The sequence below is a fragment of the Ammospiza caudacuta genome, chromosome 22 (assembly GCF_027887145.1).
Source record: "Ammospiza caudacuta isolate bAmmCau1 chromosome 22, bAmmCau1.pri, whole genome shotgun sequence".
Classification (NCBI taxonomy): Eukaryota; Metazoa; Chordata; class Aves; order Passeriformes; family Passerellidae; genus Ammospiza; species Ammospiza caudacuta.
The window spans coordinates 6,798,305-6,822,864 of record NC_080614.1 but is presented as its reverse complement, the minus strand read 5'-3'; the positions used below and the strand labels follow the sequence as shown (position 1 = coordinate 6,822,864).

Sequence of the window (24,560 nt, the reverse complement as noted above, 5' to 3'; positions counted from 1 at the left end):
GGCCGCCCCTTCGCCGCCTCCCGCCGGCACCGAGCGGCTCGCGGTGTCGGCACTGCCCGGCTGCCGCCGCCGCCGCCCCGGCCCCGCCCGTGCCCGCGCCGGGACATGGACTCCGACTCCTGCGCTTCGCCGTTTGCCCCGGAGGTGAGCCGGAGTCCCGGGGGGGAAAAAGGCAGGGAAGGGAGAAGCGGGGAGGGAACAGGAGGGGAGGGGGTGCTTGTCCCGCTGCCCAGCCCGGTCTGGCCCGTCCCGGCCCTGTCCGGCCGCCGGTGCCCGCTGCCCGTTCCCCGCCGCGGGGCGGGCGGGGGGCCGGGGCCATCTTGTGCCGCCGGGGCGAGGAATGGCGGCGGCGCCGCCCCGCCGTGCCCTCCGCGGGGGGGCTGTCTGGGGGCCCGGTACCGACACCGGGGGGCGATGGGGGGGCGGGGGGCACTGCCCGGTTCCGCCGCTGTGGGGGCGGCGGGGCGCGGCGGGAGCGGCGCCGCCTCCTCCCACCGGCGGGCCCGGCCCCGCGGCCGCCGCTCACCCCCGCCCCCCGCAGGACTTCTCCCCCGGCTCCCGGCGGCACCGCACCGTGGAGGACTTCAATAAGTTCTGCACCTTCGTCTTGGCCTACGCCGGCTACATCCCGTACCCGCAGGAGGTGAGTTCCACCGGGCTGGGGGCACGGGGTGGGCACCGGGCTGGGGGCACGGGGGGCACCGGGCCGGTCTGTCAGACCGACCGCTCCAGCGGTCACGGCCCCGCGCCGGGCCTGAACAAAAGGGGAACCGCGGCGGCTGGAGGCTCTGGGGACGGGGCGGGTGGTGCCCGGCGTGGGCGGGGTGAAAAACGTCGGATCCGGCATCGCTCCTGCTGCTCCCCGGGCCCCGGAGCTGCGGTCGGAGAAACCCGGGGGGTGGCGTGTGGGGAAAGCGCGAGCGGCAGCGCCTCGGGAGACAGGGCTCAGAGGCTTGGGGACAGGGGACAGTGCCTCAGGGCTCAGCGGCTCAGGGACAGGGGACAGTGCCTCAGGGACAGGCTCAGTTCCCCAGGGGACGGGGCACAGCGGTTTAGGGTATGGCACTCTGGGGAACAAGGCACAGTGCTTCTGGGACAAGGCTCAGCTCCCCGGGGGATAGGGCACAGTGGTTGAGGGGACAAGGCTCAGCATGCTGTGGGACAGGGGACAGTACCCAGGGGAAAGGGCTCAACCCTCAGGGACAGGGAACAGCATCCCTGGGGACAGGTGACACCACTCTAGGGCACAGGGCACAGCATCTCAGAGATGGGTCAGAGTGCCCTGGGGGACAAGGGACAGCACCTTGTACTGCATGCGAGTCTGCTCCGAGTCAAACTGTTACCTGAATGTGTTCCAGGAGACGCCGCTGAGGAACAGCCCCAGCCCTCCCAACAGTACTGGAGGCACGATTGACAGCGATAGCTGGGATCCCCGCTTCAATGACACCCCCTCCTCTGTCTCCCTGCCCACCAAGAACAGAAAGAACTTTAGTCAGCTTAAGCGGGCAAAACCGTATGGCTCCCTGTTCCAGCGGGCAAAGGCCAACAACTTCCTGCCAGAGAGAAAGCAAATCGATAAGATCAGGAAGAAGAAAAAGCTGAAAAGGAGGGAAACAGAGGTGTCTGCAGAGGAGGACTATGAGGAGAAGCTGCTGGACCTGGAGGCAGAGGACTCTTACGCAGAGACGCCGATGAGCCCCTCGTCAGAGGGGGACCCTCAGTCTGTGACTGAGCACTGCTCGGTGTGGGACTCTGACACCCCGTCCAGCGTCTCCTACCCCGCTGTGACGGCCGAGCAGACGGTGGAGATCCAGAGCGTGGGCAAGCGAACGGTCATTCGGCAGGGCAAGCAGGTGGTGTTTCGGGATGAGGATGGCACTGGTGATGACGAGGACATCATGGTGGATTCAGGTAGGTGGCCTGGCTGTCCAGGAGGATTAGCCAGGTGGAAGTAGTGGTGCTTTACTTGTAGCCTGAGGATAATTTTGAGGAGCACTGCCTGGGTGGAATTCAGGAGCAGTTGGGTTTTTGGGGGGGAAGGGAGGTGGGTTGGCTCTTTTGTGCAATAAACTGAGTGAAAAGCTGCAACTTTATAGAAGCAGCATCTCCTCGATTACGGCCTCCTGTGTACTGCTGAGAGTCTCTTCCCGTGCAAGAGAGACCTGGAAAAAGCAGCAAAGTGCCTGTCTTTGAAACCCAGGTAGTTAATTTAGCATGAAAGGAGAGAAAATTCCTGGTGTGAGAGGCATCAGCCGCTAAAAACCTATCTTTGCCGTTTGTCTTTGCAGATGACGACTCGTGGGACCTGGTCACTTGCTTCTGCATGAAGCCTTTCGCTGGGCGGCCCATGATCGAGTGCAACGAGTGCCACACTTGGATCCACCTCTCGTGCGCCAAAATCCGCAAGTCGAACGTCCCAGAGATCTACATCTGCCAGAAGTGCCGGGACTCCAAGTTTGACATTCGCCGCTCGAACCGCTCCCGGACGGGCTCGCGCAGGCGCTTTCTGGACTAGGGGGAGGCACGTGCTGGTGCTCTGTGTTGGTGGGAGAGCCGTGGGTGCCGGCTGCGAGGCCGGGGAGGGCTCCCCTGAACTGCTCTGCTCAGGCAGGAGGGCTGCCCATCCGGCCTGTGGCCCGGGAATGAGGAATCGCCGAGCCGCGGGCAGCCGGAGCTGGGAGCGGCCGACTGGGCAGAACTGTGGCGAGAGACTCTCGAGGGACAGACAGACAGACAGACAGAGCTCTCTGAGCTCAGTGGAGTTTTGTCTGGTTACGATGACTGGGTGATGTACTATACCTTTGCCAAGTAGGTTTTCTCATCCCATTGGGAAGCTGCAAATCTTCTCTGTGCTAGAAAACTCCTCCTCCTCCCCAAAGAGGGAGGGGAGGAGGAGGGAGTCTGTGTGAAGAGTCTGAAGAGTAAATGGCCCTGTGTTTTAAATTCAATGTGATATTATACCTGCCCATTTGTCCGTATAGATCAATCTTAGGTATCCTGAGACTCCATAGGAGTCAGCCTCAGTGCTGTGGCCTCTGTGTGATCTGCTGCTGCTTCCACGGGCCTGAGCATAGGGGAGTTCTGTCATTTGGCATCATCCAAGTGCAAACGACACTCTGGGCTCCCTCCTGTGCCAAGGGACAGTGCCCTGGCAGGAAGGAGCAACCCTTTTCCTGGACAGGCAGCGTGGGGGATCAGTGGCATCAGATTCCTTCCTAGAAGGTCTCTTCTTACAGTGGTTTTTTGTGATTTATTTGCATGAACAGCTCAAATGTGTGTATGGGGGGGAAACTGCTCCATTTCCTGTCCCTTCGTTAACCTCTATGGTGCTGTTTTAAGAAGATGACTCTCCTTTTTCTCAGCCCAGAATTCAAACATGGGCTGTAAGAGGGGCTAAAGGAAATGTAGAACCTGGCAGGTCTGGTTTGGAATTTGATCATGTCCATCCAAGTATGACAGCTGAGTTGATTTTTGCTTTTGCTGTTTGTTTTTTGGAACTGGACTGTAACCAAAAAGCCAGAATCTTTATTCTGTTGGTAGCAATGACAGATCAAATGCAGGCAATGCAGCTACAGGATGAAGTGCAATGAGGGTCTGTCTGGAGTGGACAGGAGAGCATTGAGGCCCTGGCCAGCACTGCAGACAGGACCTCCTGGGCCTTAGCCCATGGGAAATCCCTTCAGGACCACGATGGGAAGTCACAGCTCATGCACAAGGCCAGAGAGATGCTGGCATTGTTCCTCAATGGCCAGACAGATCCACATGGATCACACAAATGGGGTTGATGCTTCGAGGTGTGTCTGTGAAGTTCTGCCTGAAGAACAGTGTGTGCTCTGCCCAGGAAGAGGCTCAGAGAAGCACTGGCTGGCACAGCAGCTGAGCCAGGCCAGCTGTGCCAGCAGGAACACAACCCCAGGAGCTCTGCAGTCACACAGCATTGGAGCACTGCCTTGTCTGAGGACTGGCTCACCAGGAGATGCATCCTGGTGATGACTGAGGGTCTTGCTAGCACACAGGGGCAAGTACCCTCCTTCAGACATTGGCCCCAGGGCTGCCAAAGCCTCAGCAGCCCAGTACCACAGCGCCCTGGGGCTCCACGATGTGGGAAAGGGCGACAGAAGTGCACAACATGCAGCTGTTCTCTCCTGGTTCTTGAAAAAAATCTCGTTCCACCAAGCTGTAACACCTGACTGGGTTTCAGAAAACCAGCTTCTGTGAAATCTCTCAACCATGACTGTGCTGTGCTGCCTTCAGAAGCTATGTGGAACCACGAAGGAGTTTGCCAAAGACTCGCTCCCAATGGCTGTCTGACTGTCCTTTGCAGCCAGAAAAATAACCAAAGTTCTCCAGTGCTGCCATTTCCCCAGAAATGCTTTGGAAGATCCCAGCCACAACTGCACAAGGGTTGGACCTGGTCTGAAATTCGTATCTCTTGTGTTTACAGCATGTCTGCAGTTCAACTGGACCTCTGTGGACTGTGTTCCTGAAGCTTTTATGGGAGAAATGGTGCACTGTCAAGTGAACTGGCTCTTTTTCACAGAGGTTCAACACTAATCAATGTGACTGACTCTTGTTCTGTCCCCTTTTTGGATTTATCCCAGTGGATGGTGTCCAGCACGTTACAATATCAGCAGAGAGAAATAAAAAAGTAACATCTCCATTCTTAAAAGGTTCATAGAGGTTCATCACTTTCAGCCATGTATAATTATAGTTTAATTCAGAACTTTATTTTTTCATTAAAACTTCTAATGAACCATGTTTTTTTCTTACATGTGAGACAAATGAACAATGAGTTTGTTATATTCCAAACTCAGGAGTCTGCTGTTATGATTTATTGGTTTGTGAGCTGTTGTGCCAGGCAGCAGGAAGACTTAACACTTGAAGTGCTCTTCCCAAAACAATACACTCAGGTGGGGATAGGAAGAGCTGGCAGGGATCCCCCACCTTTCTGTGGAGCAGCTGCTCCTTGCTAGAGTGTGGGACATGGTGATGGAGCCCTGGGCTGGGCAGGGAGGAGGGTTGGGAGGGAGGCACTGCTGGAGTGGCTGCAGACAGCAGGGACACTGCTGGGAACGTGCCAGGGGCTGCTGAAGGGTGCAAGGACTGAACTGGGAACAGGGCTCAGGATGCCAATGGTGTCAGAGTGGTGCTGGCAGCAGGTCCCTGCAGCCTCAGACACAGCCCTGGGGCAGCACTGCACCCCCTTGCAAGGACTGCAGGTTTGGCCAGACCCAAACCAAGCCCCTGTGAACTCTCTGTTGAAAGAAAACCTTCCCTCCCCACCACTAGGCACACCAAGGACTCCACACCACCCTGCAGCTTGTGGATGTGCCACAAGCCCACAGGCAGTGCTGCCATCAAAGCAGCAGCCTGAACACCTTGGCACACTGAAAAGGCAGCTCAACCTTTTGGAAATGGCACTAGGTCATGCTGGAAGCTCAGTTCTGCTTGCTTAGAGCTTCTGTTTTAATTCTGTTGGTAATTTTGAATTATAGAGAGTCATAAAAAGAAGTCCCAGGGGAGTTGTGGCTGTAAAATGGCAGCTACTCACAGCAAGGATGTGGTGGTGAAGGCTGTGGTTCTGCAGTGGGGATGTTCTTACAGTTTTGGCAAAACGTGGCACTGACAGAAAACAAGGAAGAAAGGAGGAGGGGGCTGGGGAGAGTGACTGAGCATGTGGCTCTCAGGGATGCTCTTGTGCCATGTCCTAGTCCCTACAGGCTGGCTCCTCACTTCTGACCATACACCTCACACAGTGACATCAAAAAGGAACTGGAGGAGATTTAGATTTCTGCCGTCCCACCCAGCAGAGGTCAATAAGTTGGATGGGATGGAGAGTGCTGTTATGTTTACAAACCCTTGCTTTCCAGGGGTTTCATCTCAGGAACCTCCTACAGATGCAAAGGGAATGGGAGCTGCTTTTCAGCTGAATATAATTTATTGCACATTTTACATTTACTTTGAGATTGACAGAACGCTGGCCACAGGTGAAATAAAGCCCTGCACCAGGAACTGGTCACAACTGAAAAGTTTTGGTTTTAATAAAAACAAATGAACACCCCTTCATAATATGAACTTGTTTTTTCCAGGGGAAAGCATTTCTTTTGGAAATCTCATTCTCCTGGTGCAGTGACCTGAGCACAGAGAACCACAGCTGCACAGAACAGGGGCCAGGTCCATGTCAGGAAAGGAGTTATGGCAGGAGTTGTTGAAAGCAACTCTGCACTGCCAAGACATGGATGTTTTCCCCTATGCTGTCACCCATGAGCAATGAAAGCTGCTCTGGACTTAGCCAGAGCAAAACTATGATCAAGGAACAGCCACCACGATTCCTTGTCTCTCTGCAAAAGCCTCAGATGTGCTGATGTACCCAGTGTGTAGCAGATTCTACAAAGTGCTGTTTCCAGCTGCTGTATCACCAGCCCAGGACTGCCCTTCTGCTGGAAATCCCTGCCAGGGCTTCTAGGCAAGATAAAGCCAATGGATCTATGCTGTAACTGCTGCTTTTCAGAAAGAGCAGATGAGTGTTACATTTTCAGCTCTTAATCCATTTGGCCTCTCTCCTCACTTTGGTATGGCTTACTTTATGAACTACATTTATTTTTACTAGAAATAAATTAGATGGGAAGAGATAGTTGCAGCATCAGAATGAAATGAAATTAATTGCCGTCCTTCTCCCTCACTTTTCTCTTTTCTGGAAATCCTTGACAATACATGGTTGTGGGTGGCAGAAGAATTAATAAAACTATGATACACCGTGTCCTTGTCTGGAAGAGCAGTGTTGGAAATGAGCAGCTGGACAGATTGGTGCTGAAGAGATCAATATTACTTCAAAAGGCAAATTCATTCATATTTAAGCACATACTTTTCTTAACAAGTGCATTTCAAACACAGATTTGAGATTGAAACAATCACTGACCTCTCTCCAGAAGTATTTGCACAGGGGATTTCCAGGAGGTGGCCAGAGAACTGAAATTCCCCTCAGGAGAAGGAAGAAGGTGTGTTACCTACCCCAGGAAGTACGTGGAGGAGTGAGAAGAACAGGTCTTCATCCCTGCTGAGTGCCAGGAGAGAAGTGTGAGTGCAGGAAGCTGGGAGCAGGAGGCCCTGAGCCCCTGCAGAAAGCACTGTGCACTCAGAGTCACGCTGCTTTATTGGGTACCGAGCCACAACTCAGATATTGCCTGGGAGCCGCCTGCAGCAGCAGGGTCTGTCCTTTTGTCCCTAACAGAACCAGCAGGACACCTCCTGCTGTACAGACAGTAAAAATAAAAGTGTCTCTGTTCAAACTGGCAGCGTCCGGGGGAGGTTTTGCAGTTTCTGTTGAGCCAGGTACCGTGGGGGACGCGCGTTCCCGGATTAGCCGTCGGCATCGATCCTGTGAGCTGTGGGGAGAACAAGGAACTGTACCAAAGACAGGCAGCCACACTTCTGGCTGCTAATTAGACACAACTCAAATAAACCTCCCATGCACTTCTGGAAGCTGTGTCAGTTGGATGTGCTGCTCACACCGGGCAGGGAGCTGGTCTAGAGCAAACAGAGGTCTCTGCCCTTGAGCCAACCCACCAGAGCCACAGGAGTGCCAGTAAAAGTTGCCACAAGCAGATAATAGTTTCACAGAGCTATTCCAGCAGGGAAAATATTTTGGTCAGATAAATGGGGACAAGGAAGAAATCTGACTCAGGCCTTCATACATCAAATTCAGTCCCCAAATGTCCACCAAGTGCTGCAAACTGCACAGAAGGACACTGGCACCTGTGGGAGGCCTCTGCTTCCACCCACAATTAGAGATACAGACTAGGTGGTACAAACAGCTGCAGAGCTGCTGCTGAGTGAGGTCTTTTGGGCCTTACTCCAGAGGCAAGCCATGATCAGCCCATTCCAGTTCTGAACCCCAGTTCTGTGTGCTTCACCACAGAGCTGAAGCAGTCCATTTCTGGTTTCCCAAGGACGATGCTGGGCAGTCTGTGCTACTCACATTGCTTTGGTATCCTAAGGGCCTCATTGTCAGCTGACATCACCTGGTGCAGAACTCCTCGGAACTGATAAAGCACTTTCAAACTCTTCTCCTCACCCACACAGGGGTCGTAGAAGCCTGGCAGCCCAGCCTTGAACCAGAGAAGGACAGACTGAGCATCAGGGAATGGACTTTCACAGCTCTCCAGCTTGGCCAAAAACATTTATTACTGCCAAGGACAACGTATCATAAAGGAAAAAAAAAAAAAAAACAAAGTAGTTTTGCTGCCAGCAAGTTAAGACACTGGGGACTCATTTACACAAGTTTTTGGTGCATAAAAGTAAACCAGGGGGTTGGCAAATTTCAAGGTCTGTAGCACCCACTGTCCCACTGGCACTGGAAAAGCCCCAAGAAACAAAAGTTCCTGGAAGTTTGTAATAAATACTTGGTAGGTAAATGGCATCTGTGAATTGATGCAGAGCCACTGGAGAAATACCCTGGCAGGACACCACATGGTTCAAACAAAATTCTGGGCCACACATTTGAGTCCCTGAATCTGGGCATTGACAGAACATTTACTTACCTTGGAGGCCTCTGTAAGGATGAGTTTAGAGTCCTTCACCAAGCACTGCAGAGGCACAGTCACATCTATAACCTTCACCTTCTCATTCTTCCTGCTGTTGTCGTTAACAAACTTCCCATACCAGGCATTCACTACAATCAGACCTGCATTTCCCAGGAAATCACAACTGTGATGGAAGGCTTCCACTGACAAAAAGACCATCCCAGCATTCTGTCTTGCTTTCAGTGAGATCTAATTCTCCTAGCCTGGACCCACACTTCCCAACAAAGAACAGCATTTTTCTTGGGTGTTTGTTAGTAACCTTGAGCACTAGAATGGAGTGACAGGACCTCAGTGTCACACTGATGTGACAGTCCAAGTGGATTTCAGTTCACTTTGGAACATTCTGTGGAAAACTGCTAGTAACCATAAGAGACCAGATTCCCATTATGATCCAGGAGCAAACCATGTAAGGGAGAAATCAGTGAAAGCTGAATTTCAGACATCAACTTTTGCACCTTTTTATAGACACATCTCTCTCTGGGGAAGAGGTAATTCCAGACTGTTGTCTTCAGTCTGTTGATCCACTTCACACCATGTCCCAAGATAATATTCTGTGATCCCTCCTAAGCTCAGGCACCTGGAGCTGAGTCATAATGGGGCTCCCCCACTATGGGCACAGCAGCAATTAAGCTGCACTTCATCAGGAGAGGAAATGAAGAAACAACACCTTTGCATTGTTCCTTCTTCTCTCCAAATTTATATAACAAGTAAATGATATTATAATTTTTACCCATTCTGGCTTCCTCTGCTTCAATTATCCTTCGGACTGACTCCTGCATTAACCGGACCTGTCACGACACAAACGGCAGAGCAGAAATCACACAGGCCAAAGGAGAATGGTCCAGAGTGAAAAGAGTTTCCTTTCACTAAGGGGACTGAGTTACAAGAAAGACTCACTGCTGCTTCAGCCTCCTGTTTCTTCTGCAGGATGTCACTGGCTGTGCTCTCCCGCTGCTTCTCCAGCTCCCTGGCAGAAGGAAGGCAGAGCTGAGATTCAGGCAGAAACTGGCAGGGTCTCCTTACCCACCCCTCAGCCTCACACAAATAAGCCCAAAAAAACTTCCTGAGGAATGTGCAAGCTCACCTCTCCTTCTGTGCCCTGAGGTAGGGTTTGATGACCAGCCTGTGCATGGCAAAGTAGATAACGAGAGGTCCCACGGTGGCATAGAACACAGCACTGGGAAGCAGCTGATCTGTTAGATGGACAGGGAAGAAGTAGGTCTGGCTGGCCCTATTCAGCCTGCAACAAAGAAGAGCAGAGGGATGGTAAGAGGAAAAGCAGAGCTGGATGTGCCTGATGAAGCACACTTAGCAGCAATGCTTGCTGATGAACCAAGGGGAGATGAATGAGGAGCTCAAAATGTGAAAAGCATGATCAAGTGAAAAAGCCAACGGCAGAAAAAGCAGCTGACACCAGCCAGAGCCAGACTTTGAAGCAGCAGCTCGTGATATACCTGACCATTCTAAAGTTCTTTTTTTAATCTTAGGAGAATTTGCTTGGTCATTAATTCAACTGAAAAAGGGACGAACATCCTCATGAAAGAAGAGCAAATGCTTCTAGAGAAGGCCTGTGCTCATAACACTGGCATAGGCCTTCAGGGCAGGTGTTTATATTTTTCTGATGTCTGTAACAATATTTATTTTAGAAAACACGAGTTTCCTTGGGCCTGAATTCTTCAGGCCCTTCAGCAGTTTCACACCCCACCTGTAGCTGGCCCCAGTTCAAGTACAACACAGCACAGGGACACTTAATGAGCTCTGTCCTTCTGTGAACTGCACCTTGTTAATGGTACAATCACCTGCATTATGCAATGACAATTCCCTAATTCAAGCATTCACTTGTATACAGCACAATACACATGGAATCCATCTCTACTAACACCTTCAGAAATCTTCCATTCACTTACCAAAGCGCTCCAAATATCAATTTAAGCTGCATTTCAGAATATTCTGATGCACACACACACACACAGCTGGCCCAGGCTGTGAGTCACACCAGTGGAAAGCACCCACTGCTTATGATGGGCTTACAGCTTGCATTAGGGTTGAGGGCAGCTGCACCCTCTCCCAGTGATGTATCAATGCACCTGTATTGACCTGGGACTGGCACCTTCCCACCTGAATACTGGAAATAGAATCATGGAGGTTATGGTCAGCATCTGTAATAAAGAGTTGAGATCTTGAACTGACTTGATTTTCAAGGACACTCCTTGAGGAACACCAACGCTGACAGTGGCTCCTAGAACACTGTGCCTGGAGATCTTCCTCTCTGCTCCATACTCCACTATGGTCCCAAAGAAACCCACCCTAGAATGACAGAACCAAGAACTGTTAAGACAGAGAAGACACGTGAATTTCTCTTTACTGAATCCTGTAATTCCCAAACAACTAAAGCATGGAAATGCATCTGTTTGCAGCAGATGTTGGCCTCTGGAAGATTCACAGTGTACCTCCAAGGTGAGATGAGACCTTCCAGCTTGCTAAGCAGTGAACAAGAACTTCTGGCTTTCTTATTGGGGATGATACAGAGATATCATACACAAGTATTATTAGTTCCACTGAAGCGCAGAGGCACACAGGGCCAAGACTTCAAGACATTCACTTCAGCATTTACTAGATTTAAAGAGTGAAAAGCAGGCTCCCAAGGGCCACAGAAGCATTTGGTTTGTGTGGAACCTGCAGGCCTACAGCAGCAGGAGAGGACAGTCCTCAGGCTGTGAGCAATGTGAATTCCCTCTTGAGCACTTACTTGAGAGAACCTTTCACTCGTGTTTGATCCTCATCCTGAAACTTATGCTGGTAACTGACCATCATGAAAGAATGGGGGATTCCCAGCTGAAACACAAGAGGCACCAACATATCAGAACATACCCTTGGCCACTGCTGCCTCCCCAATTTCCTTTCTCAACAGAAGCACAGAACACAAAGCAGTGCTTGCCACTTACAAATTCTGCTGTCCATGTTGTCCTGACCCTACTGTAAGCTGACCCACATCACCTATGTCAATGCCAGAGCTCTGCTCTGCCAAACAGCTGGTGACCTATCTTAGGTCTATCACAAGATACACCAATTGCTTCCTTAACCTGTAATCCCAAGGCAAAATGTCAGAACTCAGCACATCCCTCTGGGTGTCCAGAGGTGCCAGGACCCCTGCCAGGGGGCTCAGAGACCCTGGCACACAGCCCAGAACACCTGGAGGTTTGATTATGACCTGTGGAGCAAACTACCAGCTTTGTATGAAGGCCTGAAAGCCACAGAAATTCAAGTAGTGTAATAATAAAATTATCACTAGGTGCAAAAGTAGATTTTGGGATTTTTAGAATGGGGGTTTTGGGGACAAGATGGAGGGACTTGGGTGTGTCCAGCTTTTCTTCTTCTTCTCTACCTCCATCTTCTGCTGGGATGGTGGCACTTTGGGATTGGTTTAGAGTAGAAACCCACTGTCTGACATAGCTGATAGGTATTGGAAAGTAATTGTAAACGTGTTATATCTAGTTTGTAGTATAAAGAGATAACACTGCCCTGGGGGCAGGCAGTGTACCACGAATTGTCCTGCTGAGCAGACCTTGGCTGGACAGGAGAAAAAAATTTATACATAAGATACAATAAACAACTCTGAGACTGTGAACTGAAGAACTCCAACTCATTCTTCAAACGTGTGGGCTGAAACAGAGACTTTTCATGTATCTCAGGCTGCAATAAACAGCAAATTCCAGAGAGCAAAACACTGCCGGGCCAGGCAGGTGAGGCTGCTCTCTCCCACAGGATCCCTGTGCTGCCTGTGGCTCTCACCTGCATTGCCAGGGTGAGGTGGCTGCTTTTGGTGTCCCGGACAATGCTGGTGTTCATGGCTGACTGGATGCCCCACCTCCACTGCAGGTAGCCCATGGTGTTCTTGTCCAGGTTTCGGGCCAGGACCGTGGTGAGGCCGGGGCGGACCCCGCGCGATGAGAACTGCAGGGCACAGTTTGTGGTGATGAAACTAGAAACATGAGGAAAAATTTGTCAGGGAAAACAAAACACAGGCTCCCAGCTGGCTTCAGAGTCTTTCTTGCCCAGGAATTTTTACTGAGTGCCCAGAGACCATCCTGCAAGGCTTTCAGGGAAAAGTAAAAATTAATTCAGACTGCCCTGAGCACAGCAGTGTCCAGAAGAGCAGACTGTGCCCTGGTTTATTGTCTGTGTCCAGGCACCCAGCCTTCCCCTTCCTGCCCTGTGCAGGTAACATCCTGCTCTCTGCAGAACAGCACACTGGGCTGCTGGCACAGAGCAGCCCTGCTATTTAGTAATCCTAAAAACCAGTGCTAAAGCATTCCCCAGGGAACAAGAATCCTGTACAGGCTCTGAGGAATGGCAGATCCACTAAATCTGAAAATGTAAACAGAGGGAACCTACATGAGCTCCTATGATGCTCTGACATGTGGCTCCAATCACAGGCCTTACCTTGGATTCCCCTTTGCAATCTGAGACTTCTATTCATTTGTGAACAGATATGACACTGGTGGCAAATTTGGCATTATTTTCATCTCCTGTTTTGCTGTCAGAAACTCCCTCTCACACATGGAAGCCTCAAAAGAGTTCCCCATTTCTTGTTCTGTTCCCAGAGCAAACTTCTGTTGCTCTGCCTCAAGTATGATGAATCATGACAAGATCAAGTACAAATCTAAGGATGTGGAACACAGACCTTCCTTAACTGGAAATATGAAAAATGAGGGCACCAACACCCAGAAAGAATGCAAGCATTTTGACAACACAAGTATGACCTCAAGTCTGAAGTATAAACACCTTATTGTGTAGGACAGAAAACTAATCCAAAATTGATGTGGAAGAGATCTGAAGTAATTTAGTTTCTTATTGTGGCATATTAACCATTTTTCTAATATTTACCATCTTGGGGTAAGATTACGAAATATCTTCAGCCCAAAGAGAGGTCCATGAAGGTCTCCAGCTCCAAACTCCAACTGTTGGAATACACAGTGCCAGAGTGTTAGAGGAAATCATCCTTTACAACAGTGACAAAGTATGGCACGAGCATCATTTTCATCACAGCTGTTTGACACATGTGAGTGACATTTAACACCTCTTTCAGCACCCTCCCTTCTCTTCAGCTTTGCACTCAGAAGAAGAAAAGGTGTCTCACTGAGTCGGAGCTCACGGGTAAAACAAAGCCAGTTTTGTAAAGCTACAGGTGACTGCTGCTGGCACCTGGGAACGTGGAGAAAACTCTCACAAAAACCCTGATGCAAACCAAAAGCCTTCAGTATGTGAATCTCAGCTGAGAGGAAGACTCCCACTCTCCCAAGCTAAGGAAGCAGGCTAGCAGGAGCTCATGTGCAAGAAGGAAGGCACAGGCAGTGCCAGCTGTACCAGCAATGTCATGAGCACCTCAAACACAGCCCAGCTTGGAGGTCCAATGTGGGACCTTCCAGATGCTCAGATCTGCTGGGGGGGCTCAAACTATTTCCCCCATAACTTATTCCCATGCAAGCAAAGCAGTTTTGGAAGCAAAGGCCAACTATCACACTGCCCTAAAAGGCCTTCTCACAGCACTGTGCCTTCAGACAGAGCAATCAGAAAGACAAGAGACATAAGGTAATAATTCTGTCTGCACAGGTAAAGTCCAAATTGCCAAATGGAGAGGGATGAAAAAAAAGAACAAACAAGGCTTTGTCTCAAATTCCTTGAAGAATTAATTTTTCCACATTTTACAGAACATAGAAAATGAGAGATGAACCACAGCTAAAGCTCCCCCCCAAAAAATAGAACATCAAGTAATAGATTGAATATAAAATTGCACAACAGGGGTACTCTTACCTCTCCCCATCCCTTGGCAGATGTCACTCGTCTCAATGCAAGATTAATTGATCCCCCTCCATTCCCATTCTGGGTGGAAAGGTTTCCAGACAGTATTGCTGTATCTGTGGAAGTCAGGGGTGCCTGAAAAAGGAATATATTGTTTCAAGTACCTCTGATCCCAGTTCACACATTTAGTGCATGTTCTGCAAGGACATAATCACCACTGCAGAGTGTAAATGGTTTTGTAGTCCAACATCAAGCATGGCAAAAAAGTCAGATAATTCTTACAGTACCAGATAATTGTGACACCTGTAATGTACCACCTGACCTTGAGCTGTAAACCATTCTCATCTCTCTAGCAGACTAAATTTCTACAATTCTCTGCAAGAGGAAATGCTTCCCATCCTTTTCCTTATGCTCACGCTCAGGACTGGGTGCCATACACTGAACACATCCCATTCAGTGAGAACTGGGCACTGAGCAACTCCCGGCCAGGAGGGCAGGACCAGGTGCCCAAAGGCTCCAGAGCCAACCCAGCATTCTGCTGGCCCCAAGCTGCCTCTTCCCACCTGTGCTGTCCCCCCCAAACCCTGCTGAGAGGCAGGAGCAGAGTGCTCTGTGCTCTGTGCTCTGCACTCACTCACGCCCCGCTCACACAGCAGAGTTCACCCTCCTCACCTCGATGGACTGGGATATGTGCATTTTGTTGATCTCAATCTGGGGAAAGCTGCTCCCAGGCACATCTTCATACTCCTCATCATAGCGATCAAACAGGTCAGTGGCATCTATTCCCACACTAATTGTTCCCTGAGGGATGACAAGAGAAACAGGCATTCAGCATTAGCAAACATCTGGCATGCACAGAACCATCCCTGGGTATGATTACATTTTTGTGCAGCTTTCCACTGCTCTGCAATTACTTTTACCACTCTAAAATGCATTTCCTAATGCGCAAAACAAAAGTGAATGATTTCAATATTTCAAAACAGCAATATAAATCATCAAACAGACTGGAGAAAAGGCAGTTTTTCAGCACAAATTCAACTTGCAATCCCAGGAGGTAATTCTTCTATAGTGACACATTACAGAAGCAGGTAGAACACCTTTACACAGCAGGTTTCTTTTTTCCCCACAAATGACTGTTCTCTGTCAGTATTTAAAAGCTGAAATACCATATTCTAGAAATTGATTTTCCTCAATGGAACTTGGACAGAAAACCTCTACAGGCTCCTTCTTATGACTTACCTGAACCAACTTAGTACTGAACTGTACAATTCACTTGCAATTGACCTTGTTAGCAAAATATTTTGATTTCTTCTTCTAGTTTGTATTTTGTGATCAGAAGGAAGGCTTGAAAAAGACATACTCTTAGCAAGTGGTAAATATTTCTTTTCTCAGACTATAGAAAAACTTATTCCTACAAAAAACTAGGCCACAGCACAATAGCCTGGCTACCTGCTGCTGTGCTCCCTCAGACTAACTGCAGGAGTGTGTTTCTTTGAAAAGAGCACAATTAGGTACTTGTCTGGGTCATATAACTTCAAGAGGCTTTGGAAACCTTCCTTATGGACCCATCTGACAGCATCCCAGCTCCTATAAAACATATGGATTGCAATAAAAACCCCCCTCTGTGCACAAGCACAGACTGAACTCGGAGCAGTTTGTATATGGAACTCAATAGCTGGGCAGCTACAAACCCCATCCACACTCAGGCCAAGCATGGCTGGAATAAATCCTTATTTCAGTCTGAGGGAGCATTTTTTCCTTGATTGCTCCACTCTAATCAAATGCTGGACTGTAAATAATGGAAGAATTGCAGAGTCTGACAGGACTGGAACCTTTTCTCTGCCTGGGCTCCCAGGCTATCTATTTGCTGTGGAGATTCCCAGCCTCTTCTAATTGTTTATTTTCTCATGAAGCAAAAATTGGATAAATATTTTAAAACTGAAAGGTGTGGTTATTTCCAGCTGAATCCTGGAACAGGGGCTGTGCCCCAGCTGGTTAGTAACCAGCCTTGGCAGCTGGTGAATTTCAGAGCAATTACATCCATTGTTCTGCATGGTGGTGGCACCAACAACCAGCTTCTGCCCTTTCTGCACTTTCAGGAACCATCTGCAAAGTCACCTTCAAGTGACTCCAGACCCTACAGCTTCTCCAGTTTCAGCCCTCTCCTGTGCCATGCTGCTCCTTGAAACCAGGCCAAAAGAAGAGGGAAGCAATGGAAAACCTCTAACCACCCTGTGAGGGCTCAGTCCTGTGCTAGCAAACACCCATTTGGAGACAATCTTGCTGTACTTGGCTTACTGGTGCCACAATGCTGCACCCTTTGGAAAGATGCACCAAGATCCACATGCTTTCCTGAAATTCATTGCACCTCTTTTCTCTAAAACACACTCAAAATACTAAGATTTCCTTTTTCCCGTGTATGAATTGTACAGCAAATATTCCTCCCAAGGAAAAAAGGAAAACACCTGAACCTCTCCATGAAAATCCACAAGATCTGCTCAGAGGAAAGGAGTGTCTCCCTCTAACTCTTCTGCCTTCCCCTGAGGTCAGAGGTGGACCCTGGGCAGACCCTCCAGCTCCTGCCAAGCAGGTGAAGTCACCCTGGGAGCTCTGTGGATCCTGGCAAGGAAACTGGTTCAGGCACAAGTACAGGAAAAGCAGCAGATGGCAAAGTTAAAAATATTCCCAGAGAACAAGAGCACCCCTATGCCTCCGGATAATGGAGGGGATTTTGCTGCTGCTCCCAGCTCCCACCTGCTCTGAGCATGGAGGAGCTCTCCCCAAAGGAAGGGCAGCAGGAGAGAGCTGGAACTCCTGCTCAGGAGTCAGTGCTGCCCACACTGCAGCAGCTCAGCAGGGCAGGAAGCAGGAGTGGCACTATGGAACATCAGAGCTGGGATTAAATTTTAAAATCACCTTTATTTGCCAGCCTGTGAAAAGGTAACAGGCTTCACTGATGGTATTTGCAGATGTGCCAGAGGAAAATATACTTCCTCCTTACTTTTTACCTAGGGATTTACCTTCAGGAAAGTGATACCTGTAAGTTATGCCAGGCTTTGCCTTGAGGCACCTGTGTTCCTTACATATTGACCTTCCACAGCAGGAAAATAACTGGATTTAATTTCTCCTAACAGGAAGCGGTTCTTCTTAAACCTAGTAATGAACTTTTCAACCCTTCTGCACATCTTTGAAAGCAAAAACAAAGCTCTAAAAGCAAATAGGAGACTCAATTTCAACCCTCCAAATTGCCTACATCTGGTTATTGCTCAACATTTCTGGTTAAAATGCTTTATTTTTGTGAAACTGTTTTATAGAACCGACAAAACGTTGGAAATTTTAAAATAACTTGTGCTCGTGTATGAAATGATCACAGCTGTGCTCCCCAATTCCACGGGAACACTGCCTGGAGAGGCATTTCCATCAGCTGCCAGCCTGCAATTGCTGTAAACACCCAGATGGCTAATTTTATCCCAGGACACAGGCTCACAGTGCAGCTCGCAGACACGGCAGGGAAAATGTCACATTCCTGCAGCAGGGAGCAGCAGAGTGGGAGATAACCATGCCCCTCTCTGCAAACACCTCTGTGACCCCACTCACCCACACCTCCAGCAGGGATAGTTTGCCCTGCCTGGCTTGTGGCACACAGAAATCCCTTCCTGCCTGGAATAAAGCTGTCAACAGATACTCACACAACACTTTATGCTTGTTTACCCTTCTAGTACAAAGCAGTTCTTAGTGTCTATAAACTACCCACAGCCTGCAGATCTGGACAGCACAAGTGCTTTGCTAAGAGCAGTGCACATCCAAAGGTAGTGCCAAGGTGAATGTCTCAAAATATTACAGCTCTGCTTAGCTGGATGTTTTCCTTAAGATCCAGTCCTAAGCACCATTGCAATCCCACATCTGTCCACTCAGAAGACATTGTGCTTCTGCATTAATGTATGAATTCATTTAGTTAATAGTAAATGCAGCTCTTGGATAATGTTAGTCATTGCATAAGAACCAAGATTTTTGTGATTCAACAAGCTTTGAAACTTCAGTCGGGGACCATCCTGACAAACCCCAGGTTTGCCTCACAAATTCATCAAGCCAAGAGCCAGCAAAGACACCTCGAGTCTGAGGTATGGATACTCTGGCCAATTGCCATGTCCAGCCCAATGGGATGGATTCCTGAGCACCTCTGACCAGCCAAGATGAGCTGAGGTGAGTCAGACACAGCTCAAACAGACTGAGATGGGAACAGCATCCAGGATGAATCTCACCCTGAGGACACGATCACCCTTTCCAAAACCAGGCACTAACCCTGTTCAGATTGACTTTGCTCACTGTGCTGCTGCCCAGCTGGCTTAGGGATGCTTCAGATTTGTTGCTGGTTTCAAGATGCATTTGAACAGCTCCCTGCATTGTTGTGACACGGCAGCAATGCCAAGGGGAAAACCTGTCAGGTAACTGCAGCGAGTTACAATTATTTAGTAAACTTGGAAAGAAATCATAAATATTTCAGTGTTAGGTCTATTTTCTGAAAATTGCTGAAAAAGGTATTTTGTCTCAGCATGTTTTGCTAAGAGAAGAAGAACATTCAGTAAGGAATTGTTCAAAAAATGAACTGTTTGCCCTATGTTATGCAGAGAAACTGCATATGCAAAGGAGAGAAAGTCATGCAGCAAGTGCAGACACCTGAGGGGTTCTTTCCTCTGGGCCCTCACCTAGGCTCAGCACCCCCTGCACACTGGTGATAATTACAGACCCACTCTTGAGACCAGGACTAAGTCTTTGCTTACCTTTGGATTAGTTCTCTGCTGCAGTCTCCTCTCTTCCCTCTCCCTCTGCAGACGCTCAAATTCTTCCCTGATTTCAGCTGCAGTTCTCTTTCGTTCCACAACCTGCTCAAAAAGCAATGAAAACCAAACCATTATCAGACAGAGGCTGCTCAGGGCATTGCAGTGCTGGGGTTCAGAGCCTTGGGTGCAGGATGCACTAACACACTGCCCCAGCTGCTGAAAGCTAATTTCAACAATCAGAGTTTGGAACAAAGCACCCAGGCCAGATCAAAGGGCAAGCATGAGAGAAAACCCCATGCCTTGAGAGAACAGAAAATGGTTTTGTTGTTTCCATTTCCTTGACAAAACCAGAGCAAAGAGCTGTCCAACCACAAGTACAAGACACTGCAGTGCAGCTGTAACCCTCAGTGATCCATTAACTGCTCTACCAGGTGTGGACACAAAAATGAAAATAACTGAATGTCTCTGGGCTGAGGTAAATTGATTCCACAAGAGCTGTGTGATTTCAGGCTGTGCTGGTTCACAGCTGCTTACCTGACATGGGTCAGGGAATGAGGGTTTTATATAGGCCCAGTTTTGGAATGGATAGAAAGAGTATTGGATTTGGCTCTTCAAAATAAGATCAAGTCTGCCAAAAGCAGTTAAAAAAATCTGTTTTTCAAAGCATCTGTTACATGCTGGATCTGCCCCACATTTCTAGCAACTGACTCCAAGTTTGACCTTGGTGCTGACCTGGCCCAATACCACAGGATTCTGCTTCAAGCAGCATAGAGCAATCAACCAGGGCTGGCAGAGGCTAGCAAGGGACTCCAGAGCTGGACAGATATGAATGGACAAGTTCTGTTTCCAAGCCCATAAAACCCAACCAAAACTAAACCAAACACGTAAAAAACCCCAGCTCGACCCACCCCAAAAAGCCCAGGAAGAAAAAAGTAATTTCAAACTCAGAAGCTAGTTGATGCTGAAAAAAACAAGTTTTGGATGAAAAAGTTGGGGCTAGATGGACAATAATGACACATTTGTCTCAGATAAAGATGTTGCCTGTCATGGTAATATCCTTCCAGGGAACTCTGAGTGTCAGGTTTATTTTCTCTTGTCAAGTGCAAAACCAAAGGGTTCTCTGGAAATCCATCATGGTGTTCCAGCAGGGACAGAGAGAGACAGAAATAACTAACCAAGGATGCCTTCAAACCAAGAGGCATTTATTACCAGCCAGGTGTCAGTGCAGCTGATAGAACCATGACAGGTAAAGGTGGGCTTAGTCAAGGCCACTGGCCAGAATGTTCTCAATTTCTCTCACCTCCCAGCCTTCCATCTCCAGTCCTCTCCTCCCATATATGTCATAGATGGCTCTGGTCTGTGGATCACTAAGCACTGCAAATTGAAACCAAAATATAAGAACTTGCTAGAAATGGAGACCACGGCCAGGTGACAGGGAACAGAACCCAGAGATGCAGCAGTTCATCAATACAATATTAAATGATATCTCTACTTGAAGCTTTTCAGCCTTTATTCTCCTATGGAAGAGGTCTTCAGAAGTAAGGCAAGTGATGAGAAGATCATTTACAACATGCAGGAGGTAAGACAGACACTCCACATCTCATTCCCTGCAGCATTTATATGGCATTTCCCCTCTGACATATGGTACAGCAGCAGGAAACAGCATTGGTAATTATCACCAAATTTAATTATTACTTCGCGATAATAACTATCTTCAAAGAGCATGAAGACACAGCTTTCCTAGAACCCCCCTACAAAGCTCAGCCTCCCCCTGACCTTCATAGGCTTGGTGGACAAGGTTGAAGAGACGCTCAGCCTGGCTCTTGAGCTCGGGGTCGCGGTGCTTGTCGGGGTGGTAGAGCATGCACAGCCGGCGGTACGCCGCCTTCAGCTCCTCCTGGGAGGCCTGTGGAAACCACCAACAATCAGCAAGGACAGCCAAGGCCACTGCCAAAAGGCCACTCTCAAAACCAGTCCTGAAAGGGAAGTCTGTCAGCTGTTACGTTGCATTAATTTGGACTAAAATCAAAACCGGGTTATTGGTTCGCTACGTAAGTTAATAAAATATTCAATTATCACACCAGGATTGTCCATGCTATCTGTAGTGCAACAAGGCACCTCATCAGTACATAATCAGGTATAAAAAATTATGTAAAAACCCCACCACTCATGTTCAGACTAATTGTATTAAGCAACCACCTAATACAGGTATTAGGTTAATGCCTTATACAACTATATAATACAGGTACTATAGTTGCATATAGTTGTATATAGTTTTATCAGTTGCCTAATACATATATAATACAGGTATTAGAGTTGTATATAGTTCTATTAGTTGCCTAACACAACTATATAATACAGGTATTATAATTGTATATAGTTTATTAGTTGCCTAATACAACTGTATAATACAGGTATTGCCCTCCAAATCAGAAGAGCAGGAAAAAGCGAAGTCATCTCAGATAAAAAATATATAAATCCAGAGATGTACAACAAATTCTACTCATATTTCAATCTTAACCCTCAAGAGGACATTTTAACTATCCAAAAGCACAGCTGTAAAGGTAAGAAATGTAAAGCCATGGTTCTGCTCTCATCTCAGCACCTGCCCTGTGCTCCCCAGTGCCCCACTGTGCTCCCCAGCAGGGTCTGTGTTGTGCTGTGAAGGAGGAAGGTGCCTCATCTGCCCACAAATCCACAGACAGGTAACCATGAGAACAGTGTGTCACCACACACAAATGAACCTGCCCTTGTCCTTTACTGCAACCACTCTGGGACCTCAGATGGCACCTGGCCTCCTTCCAAGGACAGGGATGGCTCTTTCAGAATCAATAGGGAAAAACCCCTGCTCCTTCCATTACCATCTCCCAGCAGTGTTATTTTTGGACTCTAGAGAGCCTTGGTAATCTCCCCTCTCTCACCTCACCCTGCTACATCCCTTGCATTGCAGTTCCTGTTCATGCCCATTCCTTGGAGATTGCTTAACAACGACTTTTCAGAAGTGCAGTTGCTAAAATCAACAAGAACTTCCCCCAGGCAGAGCTTGGAAGAGCCCAACCATCCAGTTCCCAAACTGTCCAGGCAAGAACCAGTTCCTGGGCACAGGAAGCCATTCCAGGAGGAACATCCAGAGTAAAATAACCAAAACTTGATGGTCCAGGCTGTCTCCAGGGGCTGCCACAGTCAGGACCCAGTGCAGTCAGTGAAGGGGGCATTCAGAAGTGGATTTACAGATACAAATTCCAGTTACTCTTAACACCCTTTCAGAAGCAAAGCTGTCACAGGTTCTTAGCTTTCACTGGGGATATAAAGTTCCTAAAAGGTAATTTCTTGAAGTAACATCTTTCTTACCACTTGTGGCAAGGAGGGTTTCCATCACAAAAACACACTCGTGTTACAACGCCAGGAATCCGTCTGGGATTTGAGGACAGCTCAGAATGTTTTTTCTGCACATTTGTATTGTTCCTTGTTATTGTTTTGAAATGATACAGCAAAAGGGGAGCTGCCAAATTTGCTGGTCCCAAGACAGAAAGGACAGCTACAATTAAGCTTATTTCTTTTTACTACCTTGTGCTTTCTCGGATATAAAATTTAAACTCGACTGGGAAGGCAGGGGAACATATAGCCCCAAAATGGCATTTTTAAATCAAATTAATGATAAATGGTTTAATGTGCTATTGATTATATAATAGAAATGAGCAGGTTCATTTTTCATAAATGCCATGTTCAATAAAATGTTAGATTGGGCATTTCATCATCACTGAGTAGTTTGGGTCATTGGTTCAATATTCCACGAGCAACAGCCTCTTCAAAACCACTAAAGAAACCCTGACATAGTTTTTAGGCTGCCAGGAAATGCAGTCACAAATAACAGCATGTAAGTTACATTTTTATTACCAAAACTCTGGTCAACATTGAAAGGTCTCATTTAAGGTCTCAAACACAGCACCGTGTTTTTAGCAGACTAACATGTCTGAAAGATGAATCATTCACACACACACAGAGCAATTCCTGCTCACAGGATCCTGCCTCCACGGGGTCACTGCAGCTCCAAGCCCAGCTGCCACATCACCCTGTGTCAGCACCCAGACATGCTGCTCACCACTTCCACTACAGGACAGTACTGCTGAAAATAATTAGCAATAATCAACAAAGCACCCACTCCTCTCTGTTGGAATTACTCCCTTGCAGACCCCTTTGATTCAGTTTCCAGCTCCTTGCTGTACAAAACCTGAATGTCCTGCTCTGGAACCTGGCTAAGTTAACCATTAAACCTTCCCCAGCAGTCACAACCCCTGCGCGGTTCCCAGCTCTGTTTTAACCTCTGCACGCTGCTGACGTTTTGGAGGGGAATTACGAAAGCTCCCAAGGAATGTAAAAGCGTGGCCTTGCCGGCTTTAAACCAGACAAGGGCTTGATTTCTTTTAAAAAAGGAGCTCAGCATCAGAGAGTTCTGCAAACAGCGTGACCATCACACGCTGTTCCTTCAGGAATGCAGCCCATTCCTACACACGAGGCACAGGGGACTGTCCCTGCAGCTCAGGGGCTGCCAGGAGCTCCAAAGGGAATTCTTCCAAGCTCTCAGACTGAATCGCTTCCAAGTCTGGATATCCTATTGCACGGAGCAGGGGTGGTTCAATACGAGCCTTGTCCAGCTACAATGGCCACACCCAGGCTGATGGACTGGATGGGCTTTTTATACATATTTATGCACACACAAATATATATATAACAGCTATATTACAGCACAGTTTCTACATCCAGATCTTTGCAGATCTGCCTAATAATAACCATAAAAAAAGCGGTGATCTCCCAATAATTCCAAACTGTTCCAGTGCAACAAACTCGCACCAATAAATATCCGTCGATTCTTAAAAGTGAAATCAAGGATTCTCGATCCTTTTTTTGGCGGGATAAACGTTTAGCAGAAATCCTTGGCTGTTTCCAAACTGGAGAGGTTCGGGAAGCCTCCCCAGCCGTGCCCCAGGGGACGCGGGTGTGCGCGGCGTGCGCGGAGCTGCACCACGAGCGCCCCGGCAGCGCCCAGACCGCCGCAATTCGGAGCAAACCCCGCATTTCCCGGCCTCAGCGGGCGCTCCCCCGACTCACCCAACCGGGAGCCCCGCGGCCCGGCCCCAGCTCTCCCGCCCCGCCGCCCGCAGCGGCGGCAGCAGCCCGGCCCGTGCGGAGGACACGCCGCAGGAGCGCCGCTCCCGCCGGGCGCACACGAGGGTCTGGCCTCACCCCGCCCGGCCCCGCGCGGCCCCGCGCGGCCCCGCGGCCGCACCTCACGGCGCACGTTCAGCAGCCCGTAGTAGTCCTCGTTGTCCGGCGCCTCCTCGCCCAAGGCCGCCGCCATCGTCCCGACCTCTCACCCCGCGCCGCGCGCTGCGGC

At 48.8% G+C, this 24,560-nt stretch overlaps 2 protein-coding genes across 2 annotated transcripts; one reads left to right on the top strand and one right to left on the bottom strand.

The window, feature by feature from the left end:
• The first annotated feature begins 35 nt into the window (after positions 1-35).
• On the top strand, positions 36-4,893 carry PHF13 (PHD finger protein 13). Its single transcript, XM_058818736.1, has 4 exons — positions 36-144; positions 542-643; positions 1,359-1,911; positions 2,289-4,893. The coding sequence occupies exons 1-4, from the start codon at positions 106-108 to the stop codon at positions 2,513-2,515; spliced, it is 921 nt and encodes a 306-aa protein (XP_058674719.1). The 5' UTR covers positions 36-105; the 3' UTR covers positions 2,516-4,893.
• On the bottom strand, positions 4,701-24,554 carry DNAJC11 (DnaJ heat shock protein family (Hsp40) member C11). The gene is made up of 16 exons (XM_058818734.1): positions 24,453-24,554; positions 20,942-21,071; positions 20,466-20,539; positions 19,166-19,267; positions 15,057-15,185; positions 14,397-14,519; positions 13,470-13,543; positions 12,375-12,564; positions 11,332-11,417; positions 10,773-10,889; positions 9,667-9,822; positions 9,480-9,549; positions 9,313-9,370; positions 8,541-8,683; positions 7,979-8,108; positions 4,701-7,385 (listed from the first exon to the last, which is right to left on the bottom strand). The coding sequence occupies exons 1-16, from the start codon at positions 24,522-24,524 to the stop codon at positions 7,360-7,362; spliced, it is 1,680 nt and encodes a 559-aa protein (XP_058674717.1). The 5' UTR covers positions 24,525-24,554; the 3' UTR covers positions 4,701-7,359.
• Positions 24,555-24,560: the final 6 nt, after the last annotated feature.

What these genes read in the sequence shown, in the direction of transcription:
- PHF13 (XM_058818736.1), top strand. Translation starts at nt 106, where the DNA reads ATGGACTCCGACTCCTGCGCTTCGCCGTTTGCCCCGGAG. An exon ending in CTTCGCCGTTTGCCCCGGAG is followed by an intron (nt 145 to 541) that starts GTGAGCCGGAGT and finishes CGCCCCCCGCAG; the next exon opens with GACTTCTCCCCCGGCTCCCG. An exon ending in GGACATCATGGTGGATTCAG is followed by an intron (nt 1,912 to 2,288) that starts GTAGGTGGCCTG and finishes TTGTCTTTGCAG; the next exon opens with ATGACGACTCGTGGGACCTG.
- DNAJC11 (XM_058818734.1), bottom strand. Translation starts at nt 24,524, where the DNA reads ATGGCGGCGGCCTTGGGCGAGGAGGCGCCGGACAACGAGGACTACTAC. An exon ending in CGTAATCTTACCCCAAGATG is followed by an intron (nt 12,565 to 13,469) that starts GTAAATATTAGA and finishes TCATGTTTCTAG; the next exon opens with TTTCATCACCACAAACTGTG. An exon ending in AGCAGAGGAAGCCAGAATGG is followed by an intron (nt 8,684 to 9,312) that starts GTAAAAATTATA and finishes TGGGAAATGCAG; the next exon opens with GTCTGATTGTAGTGAATGCC.